Source organism: Nicotiana sylvestris, chromosome 3 (genome assembly GCF_000393655.2).
Source record: "Nicotiana sylvestris chromosome 3, ASM39365v2, whole genome shotgun sequence".
In the NCBI taxonomy this organism is placed as follows: domain Eukaryota; kingdom Viridiplantae; phylum Streptophyta; class Magnoliopsida; order Solanales; family Solanaceae; genus Nicotiana; species Nicotiana sylvestris.
The window spans coordinates 222,016,808-222,031,548 of NC_091059.1; the positions used below are offsets into that span (position 1 = coordinate 222,016,808).

Below are 14,741 nucleotides of genomic sequence, written 5' to 3' on the forward strand. Positions count from 1 at the left end.
GATTCGGATGCCCAGCTTGCCTTACACAACACATCAATCCGCAACCTAGAAGTTTAAATGGGGAAAACCTCTCAAGCCTTAAATTCTCGTCCTAAGGGGGCACTACCAAGTGACACGGTGGTAAACCCAAAGGGTGGTAACAACATGAGGCATTCCATGGCAGTTATCACAAGAAGTGGAATAGGCGGGAATGCACCCACCTCAAGTAGAAGGCAACTTGTTGATGATGATAAAGTGATTCAAGAAGAAGAGATCCCGAACAATGTAGTGCAACCTAATGATGAAGTTCGAATTGATAATGATGATAGTGTGGAAGAGACTCAAGAGGAGGTGAACCCATCTAGGGAACACATTATTGACATACCAAATCCAGTAGTGCAAAAGGCTAAGGCACCATTGACTAAGCCTCCACCTCCATACCCTCAATGACTTGCCAATAAAAATGGTGAGAATCAATTCAATAAGTTTATTCAAATAATGAAGAGTCTCTCAATCAATGTGTCATTAGTTGAAGCTTTGGAACAAATGACCGATTATGCAAAATTTATGAATGATCTTGTGACAAAGAAGAGGTCAATGAACTTTGAGACCATCAAAGTCACTCATCAAGTGAGTGAAACTATGCATTCATTGGCTCCTAACATGGAGGATACCGATGCTTACACAATTCCCTGTATAATTGAAAGTTCTGAGTTTGCTAAATCTCTCTGTGATCTTAGGGCAAGTATCAATTTGATGCCCAACTCGGTTTTCAAGACTTTGGGAATTGGGCAACCAATACCCACCTCAATGAGATTGTAAATGGCCAACCGTACCATGAAGAGGTCTTTGGGAGTGATTAAAATATTTTGGTTCGTGTTGATAAATTCATTCTTCTGGCAGATTTTGTCATTCTAGATTTTAAGGTTGATTATGAAGTACCGATTATCTTGGGAGACCTTTTCTTTCTACGGGTAAGGCTCTTTATGATGTTGAAGCCGGAGAACTTACTTTCCGGGTTGGTGATGAAAGAGTAGTATTCCATGTGTGTAAGTCCATGCGACAACCAAATAGCAATGAGGTGTGTTCTTTTGTGCACTTGATGACTGATGTTATTGTTGAAGAAACAAGTGCTACAATCAATGTTGGTAATATGTTGGAGGCCTTCTTGCTCAACTTTGATGATGACGAGTTGGATTGCTTCATGGAATGTATGAATTCTTTGCAAGGAATGGGGTCGTACAACTATGTACCCCGAAAATTGTCCTTGTATTTTGAAAATAGGAAAACTCCTCCAACAAAGCCTTATATTGAAGAGCCTCCTACATTGGAGTTGAAGCCACTGCCTCCACATCTTTGGTATGAATTTTTTTGTCTTTGTTCTACTTTACCGGTTATTCTTTCCTCTTGTTTGACTAACGTGCAGGTAGATTCCATTTTAGTGGTGCTGCAAAAGAGGAAGAAAGCTATTGGGTGGACCTTGGCGGATATTCAGGAGATAACCCATGCCTTTTGCATGCATAAGATCAAGTTGGAAGATGGCGCCAAACCATCTATTGAAAATCAAAGGAGACTCAATGAGGCTATGCAAGAAGTTGTCGAGAAGGAGATTATCAAGTGGTTGGATGTCGGGGTTGTCTACCCCATCTCCAATAGTTCGTGGACTTCTCCAGTTTAATATGTCTAAAAAAGGGGGCATGACGGTGGTCACCAATAATAAGAAGGGGGGCATGTTGGTGGTCACCAATGACAAGAATGAGTTGATTCCTACAAGAACGGTGACTGGTTGGAGGGTGTGTATGGACTATCTAAAGCTCAACAAAGTCACAAAGAAGGATCACTTTCTACTTCCTTTCTTAGATTAAATTCTCGATAGATTGGCTGGTCGTGCTTTCTACTGCTTTCTTGATAGGTACTCATGCTATAACCAAATTTGCATTGCTCCGGAAGATCAAGAGAAAACAACCTTTATATGTCCCTATGGTACTTTCACTTTCAAGTGGATGCCATTTGGTTTGTGTAATGCACCAGTGACTTTTCTAAGGTGTATGATGGCTATTTTCACGGACATGGTAGAGGACTACCTTGAAGTTTTCATGGATGACTTCTCGGTGTTTGGAGACTCTTTTGATGATTGTCTTGCAAATTTGGACAAAGTGTTGGCTAGATGTGAAGAAACAAATTTGGTACTCAATTGGGAGAAATGCCATTTCATGGTCGAGAAAGGTATTGTCCTTGGCCACAAAATCTCAAGGAATGGAACTGAAGTTGACAAGGCAAAGATTGAGGTGATTTCTAAGCTTCCACCTCCAACTTCAGTGAAGGGTATGTGGAGTTTCTTACACCACGGGGATTTTTACCGGCGCTTCATCAAAGATTTATCTAAGGTGGTGAACCCGTTGTGCAAGATTCTTGTGAAGAATGCTAAGTTTCACTTCAATGATGATTGCATGAGAGCTTTTGAATTATTGAAGCTCAAGTTGACAACCACCCCCATCATCACTGCTCCAAATTGGAGTGTCCCTTTTGAACTCATGTGTGATGCAAATAACGTAGTGGTTGGGGATATTTTGGGGCAACGCACCAACAAAATCTTTCATTCGGTTTACTATGTTAGTAAGACCATGAATAGTGCCCAAGTCAACTATACTGTTACGGAGAATGAGCTCCTTGCTATTGTGTTTTCAATTGAGAAGTTCCGCACGTACTTGATCGGTGCAATAGTCATTGTCCACACAGATCATGTGGATCCTCTTTACCTTATGAGCAAAAAGGACTCCAAAGCTCGGTTGAAGAGAAGGTTGTTCTTGTTGAAAGAATTTGATATTGACATCCAAAATAGGAAAAGTAATGAAAACCAAGTGACAGACCACTTGTCTCGATTGGAGGAGGAGGAGGGGAGGCCGCATGATAGCCTAGAAATCAATGACTCCTTCCCCGATGAGCAACTCTTGGCTATTTCAATGAAAGAGGTGCAATGATTCGTGGATTTAGCAAATTTTCTTGTGTGTGGAATCATTCCGGATAAGTTCTCTTCAAAACAAAGGAAGAAGCTCAAACGGGATTGTCAAGATTATTATTGGTATGAACCATACCTTTTCTGGATTTGTACGAATGGGGTGATTAGAACATGTGTACCGGAATAAGATCATGGTGAAATTCTTGGGGCTTGCCATTCTTCTCCATATGGTGGTCATCATGGTGGAGTAAGAACAACGGCCAATGTGCTTAGTTGCGGGTTCTATTGGCCTCCTCTTTACAAAGATGTTATTGAGTTAGTGAAAAGATGTGATGAATGTCAACGGGCCGGTGGAATATCAAAGAATAATGAAATGCCTCTCACAACCATTTTGGAGATTGATATTTTTGATGTGTGGGGGTATTGACTTCATGGGCCCTTTTTGTGAGTTCTTGTGGAAACACCTACATCTTGGTCGCAGTGGATTATGTGTCCAAATGGGTTGAGGCTGTTGCATTACCCAACAATGAGGCGAGAAGTGTGGTAGCTTTCTTGAAGAAGAATATTTTCACAAAGTTTAGTACTCCACATGCAATTATAAGTGATGGGGGGGTCATATTTTTGCAACAAGGCTTTCGACACTTTACTTAGAAAGTATGGTGTTGCTTACAAAGTCACGACTCCCTATCACCCACAAGCTAGTGGGCAAGTGGAAGTCTCTAACTAGGAGATTAAGAGTATATTGTAGAAAACGGTGAATGCTAATCAGATGGATTGGTCCAAGAAGCTCGATGATGCATTATGGGATTATCGGACAACTTACAAAACTCCTAGCGGAATGTCACCATACCGGTTGGTGTTCGAAAAAGCTTGTCATATTTCGGTGGAACTAGAGCACAAGGCCATGGGGGCTCTAAAGAAGTTGTCATAAAGAACTAGAGCACAAGGCCATGTGGGATGTAGCCGCTAACTTGAGGGTTGCACATTTGAATGAATTGGATGAGTTCTGGTACCACGCTTATGCGAATTCATCCTTGTACAAAGAAAAGATGAAATACCTTCATGAAAAATATATTTGGAACAAAGAGTTCAAGGTGGGCGATCTCGTATTGTTGTTTAACTCAAGGTTAAGGATGTTTCCTGGAAGCTAAAATCTAAATGGAGCGGTCCTTTTGAACTTGTGGGTGTGATTTGGTGTATTAGACTTAAAGAACAAAAAAAATAAAGTATTCTGAGTCAATGGTCACCAGGTGAAGCCCTACTTGGAAAGGTTGTAAATGGCCACGTGGTGGTAGTCATTCATTTCACTTGAGGGTATTCTGCGTCGTGTCGCGACATTAAATCAGGCGCTTCTTGGAAAGCAACCCATGTTTTTTCCCTTTTCCTTTTGTAGTTAGGTGTTAATTGTGTTCTAACTTGATTTGAAGTGTGCTATAGGGATGAGTGTGACTTACAGGAACTGAGGACGAAAGTATGGCTAAGTGTTCAAAAAAGTGCGGACCACACATTTTTAGATGCCATAGCAGATGAGCATTGCAGCCGCACATTTATGTTGCAGACTGCAGAATTGAAATGCCAAAAATACCAACTCTTTGAAGTTTAAGCTTTTCAATACGGAGGTCGATCTGCAACCGCACGTGAAATATGCGACCGCACCTGAAAATGTGCAGACCACAGATGAAGTTCTGAGACAATGCCCCGAGGTGAAAGAGTGCGGAATGCATATGAAAATGTACAGCTGCACTCGTCCTCCTTCCCCTTATCAAACAGTTGGTATAAATATAAGAACATGGCCTATTTTACACTTTTTCCCTCTTTGAACATAACACTTTGCTCTATTGAATTTTCTTGGAGATTTCTAACTGTCTTCACACACCACCACCTTGATCATTCACTCATTACACTCATTCTATATGGTATGCTTCAATTTCATGTTAAATTGTTTGTGTTAGCATAATTTTTGGACTTTTAGTTCTTAGGCCATTTATTATTAGAGTTCAATTGTGTGTCCATGTGGGGTAGGTCTGAAATGGGTAAACTTGATACATGCTCAAATGGGGTTGGGTCAGTACAATTTCATGTTTTTACAATATTACCATGTCTAATTGTGCGATAAATTGAAAAACCTAAGTAGAAAAATTTGGTCTGTACGTAACTTTTAAAATCTGCGGACACACTTGAATTTGTGTGGTCCACAAATGTTGAATTTGGGCAACTCGGTGAAGTGAAAATCTGTGGGCGTAAGTTAAAATGTGTGAACCACATAATTTCCTTTGAGACCGCAGATCAGCCCATTCTCTATAATCAGAGAATGCTCACTTTGAGACTTTAATGTGCGGCCGCAATTCAAATTCTGCGGACCGCAAATCCTCTCACGGCCACAGATTAGTCAATCCTCTGTCATCAGAGAGTTAGCATTTTTTAGCCTCAAAAGTGCAGCTACAATCACTAATGTGCGGACCACGAGTCTCCATCTGCGGCCGTAACTGAAATAGTGTAGACTACAAATCCTTTTCCCTGCATGCATGACTTAATGTACAACCCCATTATATCTTATGGTTTCTCCTTTACTTACATGTCTCATATATGTGTTTGAATATCGAATTGCAACTAACAATATATTCTCCTTAATACAGACAATTGGTCGATCAAAAGGATGAGGTGACACGTCAAAAAGGAGAGGCGAATCTTCTCGGGGACGAGGGAAAAGTGCCTTGCCCCTTGGCCAGCCAAAGACAATAAGAAAGAAAGTACCAACATACAAAGGGAGAGGTGCAGACCTCTCCGAATCTAGCTCATATGTCCCATTTAGGGAAGTCTCATAGGGCAACTCAACCTCTATTCAAGAGGAGCAACCGGCCACACAACCAAGGCTGCAGGGGAGATACCAGCTCGTGGACAAGCCATCCCTGAGGTAGGGGATCATCGGCTACACCAGTCCCTGAGGCACAGGTCACACATGATATCCCTAATGATGGCAGAGGGGGTGATGCCACAACTTCAGGACTTGAAAGATCAAAGAAGAAAGAGGTTTGGGAGGATTGCTTTGTCATCCTGGCCACCTTCACCAGCTTTTGTATGTGGTGGCCTGTGAGGTCTCTAACTCTTAAGTGAAAGTTTTTGTTGAGAGATATGTAGAAGTACAACCCAGCCATATTAAGACAATTCAGGGCACGAAAATGTGGATGTGGTTCACCTAGAGTGTAGAAGATGCCAAAGAATACCTCGTCCATCAATTTTATGCAAATGTAGCTCATATAAATAAATGGATGAAGGTGACTAAAGTACGCAACCTCAAGCTGAGGTTTAATCATCATACACTCAACAAGTACTTGGGCTTCGAGGATGTTGACCCGACAGAGTATTTGGAGAAATGTGTACTGAAGAAGGAAGTCCATCCTTAGCTAGTTGAGATTCTGGTACCACCAAGCCCACCACCACCATGGATTACCATTGGGGTTCCCATCCACTGGAGCACTCTCAGTTTTGAGGCAAAAGGGTGGCAGACCTTTGTTTGTAGTGGGTTAGATCCATGCAAGAATGTGACTCACCTTCCTCTTCCTTGAGTAGTTCTTGTGGCCTCCATCATGGCCGATTACCCAATCAATATGGGTGTCATGATATCAGCCAATATTTTAGTGATTGCACGGTAGGACAACTCGGCCTACCCCTATCCCAACACTCTTACAGAATATCTCATTGATGCAAAGATACAACTGAGGGACTTTGAGACCAAGGTGAATGCGAAGAAGACCTTCGACTGGTACTCTCTGATGGATGCGAGAAACCCAAAAAAAAAGTTCAGCCTTCTACCACCGCAGGCTAGTCTGATGAGCCAACATTTGTAGCCTCTGAGGTGGTTGATCTTCCATCCACTTCTGCTGAGCCTTCCACTAGTACCACTTCTATGCCTCCACCATCATCCACAGTTCCTACTACAGCTCCGAGACCAGTGCCCATGCCCACTGCAACTATCTTTTTTGTGAGTCTCTCAAATATTGGCGAGTCTCAACAACTAGATGCAGATAGCTACTACAAAGTTGTCTGACCTTTCCACTACTATTGCAGCGTAGTCCACCTCACAGGAATCACAGGTTCCTTCTGACATTGAAGAGACACTGAAAAAGATTTTGGAGAATCAGAAGACTATCATGGACACCTTAGTACAACATGGGTTAGTTATTGAAGAGCTAGGAAAGGAAGTGAAGAAAATGAGGATGTCCCAGGTCAGCAAGAAATCAGTGGACAAGCTCTAGAGGGAGGTGACTAGACTTGCTACAGCTGGAGACCTTCCCTTTTACATGTTGCTTGACCCACACCAGTCTGCCCCAGATCCTTCAGAACTATTTGCACCGGTAGCACCAGCTGGCCAGTCTGATGAGCCAGACCTTGTTGCTGACTCTGCTGAGGCAGTGCGTGAGATGTTCGCCAACCTAGCCACACCTAGATTTGACGATGATGAGATCCAGTTGGTTTATCCTGAGGGAGATGACATTGCTGGAGATGTTTTCTTCACCCTCTCCTCTGTTACTCTTATTTTACTAAGCATTAGGGACAATGCTTACTTTTATTTGGGGGGAAAGGGTGGAGTTTATTTGACACATTTGTACACTTTGATACATTTAGTCTGTAATAATTTGATGATAGTCTCTCTTTTCTTATTTGTATTTATCTATCTTTTCTCTCTTATTGTGTATATATTCATTCTATATTTAGTAGTTTTTGCTCATTAGCTTCTTTATCTTTGTTTTTTTATTATTAGCTTCTTTATCTTTTCTATATTAGTTCTAGTTTTGTTAAGTAGTTTCTTTTTATGCTTTAGTAGATAATAAGCCTTTGGTTTTCTTAACGCCATATTTCTTTCCAAAGGTAGTTGTTGTGTGAACCGGGTGACTCGTCCCAGCGACGGATGGCGTGAAAACCTTCTTAAGGGAATGAGTTTGTTTTTGTATTTAGGTAATTATAGTAGTAGTAATGAATAAAAAAACTAATCAAGTCATGCTCTAAGAGTCAACCATGCTTCAATTGGTACTAATACATTTAACTACGTGCTTATGGTTAGAGACAAGGTTTTTGAAAGAAATAGCTCTAGTTAGTGACTTTGGGACTTTTGAGTTGACTTTGGTAATCATCGACTGGTTTAGTTAAACTTGAATGTGGTCGTTGTAGGCTCTCGACTATATCCTCTTTTAAAATCTAGTTGCGTGAGGGTTGGGATGAATTGTTGCTAGTCTAAGTATCCGTGCAAAGGGTCTAGAACTTGCCCCAAATGTGTTTCAAGGCGAAATCCTAAGTTTTGCTTGGTTTGAGAAGTGATTGTAGGCTTTCCTCGACCTATTTGATCTTTCTATTGCCAGCCAATGTCTTTATCCCTAGTCAACCCCTTTGAGCCTCTAGCCTTTCCTATTTAGTAACCATTTTATAAGCTTTTACCTGTTTTGTCGTGATTCTCTCTTAGCACTCAAACTTTCCTTAACACTCTTGTGAAATAAATGGCTTAAACCATAAGTTTGGGGGAGAGATGACGAATTTGAAAAAGGTATCAAGGCACAAAAAGAGAAAAGAAATGATCTTTATGAAGGAAAAAAATCAAGAAAAGAAAAGAACCAAAAAAAAATACAAAACATGAATAAGTGGAAGGGTTGATGGATTCAAAAAGAGGTAATGATACCAAGCATTGAGAAATCAAAAAGGGAGAAAAAAAGAATAAAATAAACAAGAAAGAGTGATGTTAAGTCTCTCTAATCTCTAATGAAAAGAAATGCCTCTAAGAATTGGCAATTTGAACCGAGAAATGAAAGTGTGGAGTGCTTAAGTAAATGTGTAACCACTTACCCATATGGTATCCTACCCTAATCCAAAAGTCTTCATTACAACCCGAAAGAAGTCCTACTTGATATCAAACCGAGTGAACTTATATTAGTGGCGATCAACGTAAGGGGCAAGCCGATGGTACTTGAAGCCATACTTGTAACATTCTTTTGTGAGAGACGAGTGAACCTTTCATGAATCCTAAGATTGAGTGCTAATTTCTTAAGTGAGCTTGGAAAATGGAAAGTAGAGGAGGAAGAGTTTGTATTCCACCATGACCTACATGATAGAACAAGAGTCACTGATGAGTAAAGTCAATTCTTGAAGCTCAAATATCATATTAGAACTATATGTGCATGAATATTTGACTTGTCACTTTATCGATAATGCATGAGTAGTGTGGGTAATTATTGGTCCCAAGTGATGTGTGAATGGATCACCTTTGACTCACTGAAATGACCCTTAACTCTAGGAGGTGAGAACTAATTTATTTGCTTGAGGACAAGCAAAGACTTAAGTTTGGGGGAGTTGATAAGTGGGAATTTTGACTACTTATTAGACCTTTTATTCTTTTGTTTTAGTCCAATAGAATTGAATTATGCTCCCAAAACTAATGAAAATATACAAATTGCAGGAATGTTGGAAGTTTGGTCTCTCATGATGAAATCCAACTCAAAAAAGAGTATTCTGAATCACAAGGCAATAAAGGGCGCAAAATCAAAGAAGTGCGGTCCGCAAAAGAAAGTGCGGACTGCAAAATTCCATATGCGATCGTAAAACAAGTGAAAGAACCCAACAGGACTTAGCCAATGTGCGGACCACACATGAAGAACAGGGTCTGCACTGACAAATGGTTCCAAGTTCATAGAGTGTGCAAAAGACCAGGTCTTGAAACCTTGCTGAAGTGTGGGCCCTGCAAGAATTATGCAGTCGCAGAAGATGTTTCACAACCGCAATCTAGAAATCTACGGCCGCAGAAGCCAAACTCCAGCCAACTGAAGAATTCTGCGGACCGCACATGGAATTGTGCGGCCGCAGAACTTCCCACTACTAGAAATTCAGATTTTAGCGACAACAAAAGCGACCAACGTTGGCCTGTTTATGCAAAATACCGACCAAAACCCGTCCAACCAGGCTTGGTCGCTATTTTAGTGGTCGCTTAGTTGGTCGCACATTACCGACCAAAGTTGGTCGCACAGGTAAAAGGACCAACTGTGCAATTTAAAGCACATACCGACCAACTTTGGTCGGTAACATATTTTAATAATTTAATTTTACCGAACAAAGTTGGTCGGTGTATGTAAATTACGTTATATTATTAATTATTAAAATTTAAAGATTAGCGACTAAAGTTGGTCGGTAAATTAAAATATATATTTTTTTTAAAATTAAAATTTAAGAATTAGCAACCAAAATTAGTCGGTAAATGTGAAATCTGGATAATCCTTGTTCATTAACCAACCAACTTTGGTCGGTAATTATTAATTTTTTTTAAGATTAAGCAACCAACTTTGGTCGCTAATCAGAAGAAATGTTTTTTAATTAAATGCCAACCAACTTTGGTCAGTTTTTTGGGTTTTAATTTTGGCATAAAATGTCTGTTTTGGTAGCTATACCACCTGCCAGCATACCAAAATTCCTAAACAGGCATTTTATGCCAACAACAAAACAATTCAATAAATACATTAAAACTAATAAATTAAAGTTCAATAGAACTAAAAAATCCAAAACCAAGTTAATACTTATTACAACTAGTTCAGAACCAGTTCTATTTGTCTAGTTCAAAGTATATACAAGTCAAGGAGTGTTTTGTACAAATTCATCGTCACCGTCTGATGAACTTTCATCTAAAAGACGGTATCAAGAAGGGTCTTGTGGAGGACATGAAGAATGACCATGAGGAGGACGGGAGGAACGATCATGGGGAGGACGAAAGGAACGCTCACGTTCAAGTCGAGCCTCTCGCGATGACTCACGAAACCGGGGCAACGAAAAAGCTCCAGTAGATAGGAGAGTTCTGATCTAAGCTTGCATGCCAAGGAATTGAGCATCTCTAACCCTTTCTCTTTCCTTGGCCGATTCTAGCTCGGATGTGAGCTTTGTCACAGTCTCCCGCATAGCAGAGAGGCTCTCCCCATCAAGTTGCTCGCCTTGCAAGGAAGTCCCTATTTCTTGCATTCCACACTTATATCGATGAAACTTTTTAATAGGAAGATCGTATACCTTCCCCCATTTTGGACCACCAGCAGACTCCATCCATATTCTTTCAGCATCCTCGTCCGAAGGTTGGATTGGCTCGCCCGATTCACTAGTTGGCTGAGTGCGGATGAACTCCTCCACGTTAAGTTTGGTAGTGATCCTATACGAAAATTTAAATTAAAAATTTCAAAATTTATATAAAAGTAAATTAAAATACTTAAAGAAAAGTGAAATCTCACATATACAGTCAAGGCCCGGTCCTCGACCCACCTTTCTTAATTTGTCTCTTTCTTCTTCTTTACAATATGCGTCTCCTTGAATAGATCATCATGATTCATTGGATGCCCCAACCTCTTTTCCTGAAAATAAATTAATTTAGTTAATAAACTGAATAGATATACTTTGAAAATTAAAATATTTAATCAATTACGTACCAATCTTCTTTTTATTGTCCCTAGGCTGATCGCACCTCTAGTGTGCAAGGAGCCTCTATTCTCAGATGTGCAAGCTTTCTTTCCTTTTTCGCTCTTCTCCGAGAACTTTGCGGTAAGCCATTGCTTTTGCAAATCTTTCCATAAATTTTGAAGTAACCATTCAGGCTTCTTGTTCTTCTTTCTAGCTACGGAGAAAGTATGCGACAATCGCTTGCGAGCTTTGTGATTAAAATTTGCAGCCACTTCCGCGCAATAGTGGTGTTCCCATACACACTTGCTCTGTATTTTAAAATTTAAATATTAAACAAGAAATATCATAAATATAAATTATTAAACTGCTTAAAAGAATATTTATACCTTAAATTGATTGAAAATTTTCTCCTTCAACGAGAATGGGAAATCCGACCAAGCCGCATAAAGGCCATCATAAAGCTTTCTGATGACTTTGGTGATTATCCTCATAGTCCTATTAGTAGGGTTGAACTTGTAATTTAACAACAAAAATACATTAATAACTTAGTAAAAACTTTACAAAATAATAAACACAAAAATAACAAATAACTCGTACCCATCACCCTCACGGACTATGATGATCCTGCCATATTGATTATAATGTACCTCCTCGTCATCATCAGCACCATCGTCTGAACCATGTATATTAGAGGCATGTGTGGACGGTATAGGGGGGTCAGAGCTACTACCTCACAGGTGAAGGCCTGAAATAGATGGAGTCGCTGATGAAAATGGCTGTGAACCCTGTGAATGCGACATAGCTGGATGGACCTCAAGTGGCTGTGATACTGATGGTTGTGACCCAAATAGCTGTGATCCATGTGGTTGTGACATGGATGGATGTGATCCATGCGATGCAGATGGCTGCGATCCACGTGGTCGTGAGGTAGTTGGATTGTATGTCGGACGTACAGTCCTATGGCCCTGTGATGAAAGACCTGGTGTCTACATGAAGGTGTAGGGCTCATGACGGTGTGGCAGCTCAGTATAGCCGTGGGGTGGAGGATAATACATAGGCATTTCTGTAGAGGGTGAAAAAGAGGGAGTATCATTAACTACCTGACTTCGAGTTCCTTCAGGGATTGATAGACGTGTGAAGATCCTAATTAGTATATATAATTTATCATTAAATATATCTGTTTGTAAATTGATTCATCGACTTATAACTTACTCAGATGCATCGTTGAATATTAAAATAAAACGTCTCACCTATATCTATATCTATATAGATAAAGGCCGGGTTCTTTTAGGGATTGATAGACTTGTGAAGATCTTAATTATTATATATAATTTATCATCAAATATATTTGTTTGTAAATTGATTCATTGACTTATAACTTACTCAGATGCATCGTTGAATATTAAAAACAAAACGTCTCACCTATATCTATATCTATATAGATAAAGGTCAGGCTCTTTTAGGGATTGATAGACTTGTGAAGATCCTAGTTAGTATATATAATTTATCGTCAAATATATCTATTTGTAAATTGATTCATCGACTTATAACTTACTTAGATGCATCGTTGAATATTAAAAACAAAACGTCTCACCTATATATAACACGCTCTATTGTACTACTTTAACTACATATATAGTATGTTATAGTATATGTTAGTATATTCATCCCTTATATTACAAAGTATTAACGGATTACTTTTATATTATTTAGATAGTAAATATAAAAGTAATTTAAATTTTGACCAATGTTGACCACATAATCGACCAAAGTTGGCCGGTTACTTTCCAGATATTAGCGACCAAAGTTGGTCGCTAAAGGCTTCCCCTGTATTAATTGACCAACTTTGGTCGGTAATTTTAAATAAGATTTTTTTATATTTGATAAAATATTTTAAATAATAATATAACTATTAAAAAAATTTAACTGGGTCCCACATTACCGACCAAAGTTGGTCGGTAATGTGAAATTTTCTTTGATTACACAATGCTGACCATCTGGATCAACCTGTTGACCACTTTACCGACCAACGTTGGTCGGTAATTTATATAAAATAAATATAAAATATTTTTCTCCCCTTTACCGACCAACTTTGGTCGCTAATCTGGACAGACCAATTTTGGTCGCTAAATTCCGGATTTCTAGTAGTGTCCAGAGGGGTATTTTTGCCAGCTTCAATTTTAGGTCAAGTTTCGAAGTTTGAGCCGTTGTAGCCATTAAATTTTGCCATTTTAGGAAGTTTGTGATTATTTTAGTGTTTAAACATTATATATTATCAATTTAATCTTTCGTTATGGGTTTAATTAGCTTTTCTTCTTTATTTTCTTCAATTCCCCCTATGAGTAGCTAGAGTCTTACTAGGGTTGTGACCCAACCCTAGTGGGTAAACTTTATGGGTACTTAATCTAATGTTTGTTTATGACTGAGTGTTGATTATTTAGCTAAGTTCATGCTTCAATTTTAGAATTAATGGTTGCAAATATTGATTCATGCCTTTTTGACTTAGTCTCCACTTGAGAAAGAGGGACCTAGTCTAGGATAACTTGGCTAACAAGGAATTGGGTTAATTGAGAGTTTGATTAGCCTAATTAAAGGGTTCAAACTAGAGATACTGAGAACTCGACTTGACTCATATCACCTATTTTATTTGATACCCATTTGGACTTGAGAAAGTCAAATTGCGCAAAATCACTCTTTGATCGAGAGGTATTGAGTGGGTAACGCAGAATTGAGAGCTATAATACACCCCAATCTACAAAACAAGTATTAGCGTATTTAACCCATTAGGTGAACACCTAAGTTATGGTCACATCCCTAGACTTTTTAACTATTTGAAAAAGACCAAAAACAATCATTTGTTTCTAGATTCTTGTCTTAGCTTACAATTGTTAGAGTAAAAGTAGAAATAGAAATCAAAACCATTTGTGGAAGTGCAAATTTAGTTAATCCATTTACTCTCGTCAAGTATATACTCCTAATACCCAATGTAACTCCCTATGGAAATCGACTCCGGCTCTTGTTGGATACTATTCTTCCAACTACTATTTTCACTCACTATTGAGTGCGGATTTGACGTGGATCACTTTTCCTTTACGGTCTTCGCAATAACGACCATTTACCATCATTAAGTTATTTGGTATTGACTTCACACTTAAACTGAGGTTTGTGTGTCAGAATGTTGATTTTTACATTTATGTGTGACATTTTCCACAAAATTGATTCTCTTATCTCCACAAAACTGATTAAATGAGAATTAATGTTGTATTCTGGGGCGGGCCCGGGCCCCCGGGCCTGGGCTTAGCGGGCCTGGGCTCTGGCGGTCCCGGACCTCACGGTCCCGGGCTTCGTGGGCTCAACAGGTGGAACCAGCCCGTGACGGGCCTAAGCC

The 14,741-nt window shown here is 39.5% G+C and overlaps 1 protein-coding gene across 1 annotated transcript; it reads left to right on the forward strand.

Moving 5' to 3' along the window:
- The first annotated feature begins 477 nt into the window (after positions 1-477).
- On the forward strand, positions 478-1,657 carry LOC138888711 (uncharacterized). The gene is made up of 2 exons (XM_070170625.1): positions 478-797; positions 919-1,657. The coding sequence occupies exons 1-2, from the start codon at positions 478-480 to the stop codon at positions 1,655-1,657; spliced, it is 1,059 nt and encodes a 352-aa protein (XP_070026726.1).
- The last annotated feature ends 13,084 nt before the right edge of the window (positions 1,658-14,741 follow it).

What these genes read in the sequence shown, in the direction of transcription:
- LOC138888711 (XM_070170625.1), top strand. Translation starts at nt 478, where the DNA reads ATGAAGAGTCTCTCAATCAATGTGTCATTAGTTGAAGCTTTGGAACAA. An exon ending in ATACCCACCTCAATGAGATT is followed by an intron (nt 798 to 918) that starts GTAAATGGCCAA and finishes TTGATTATGAAG; the next exon opens with TACCGATTATCTTGGGAGAC.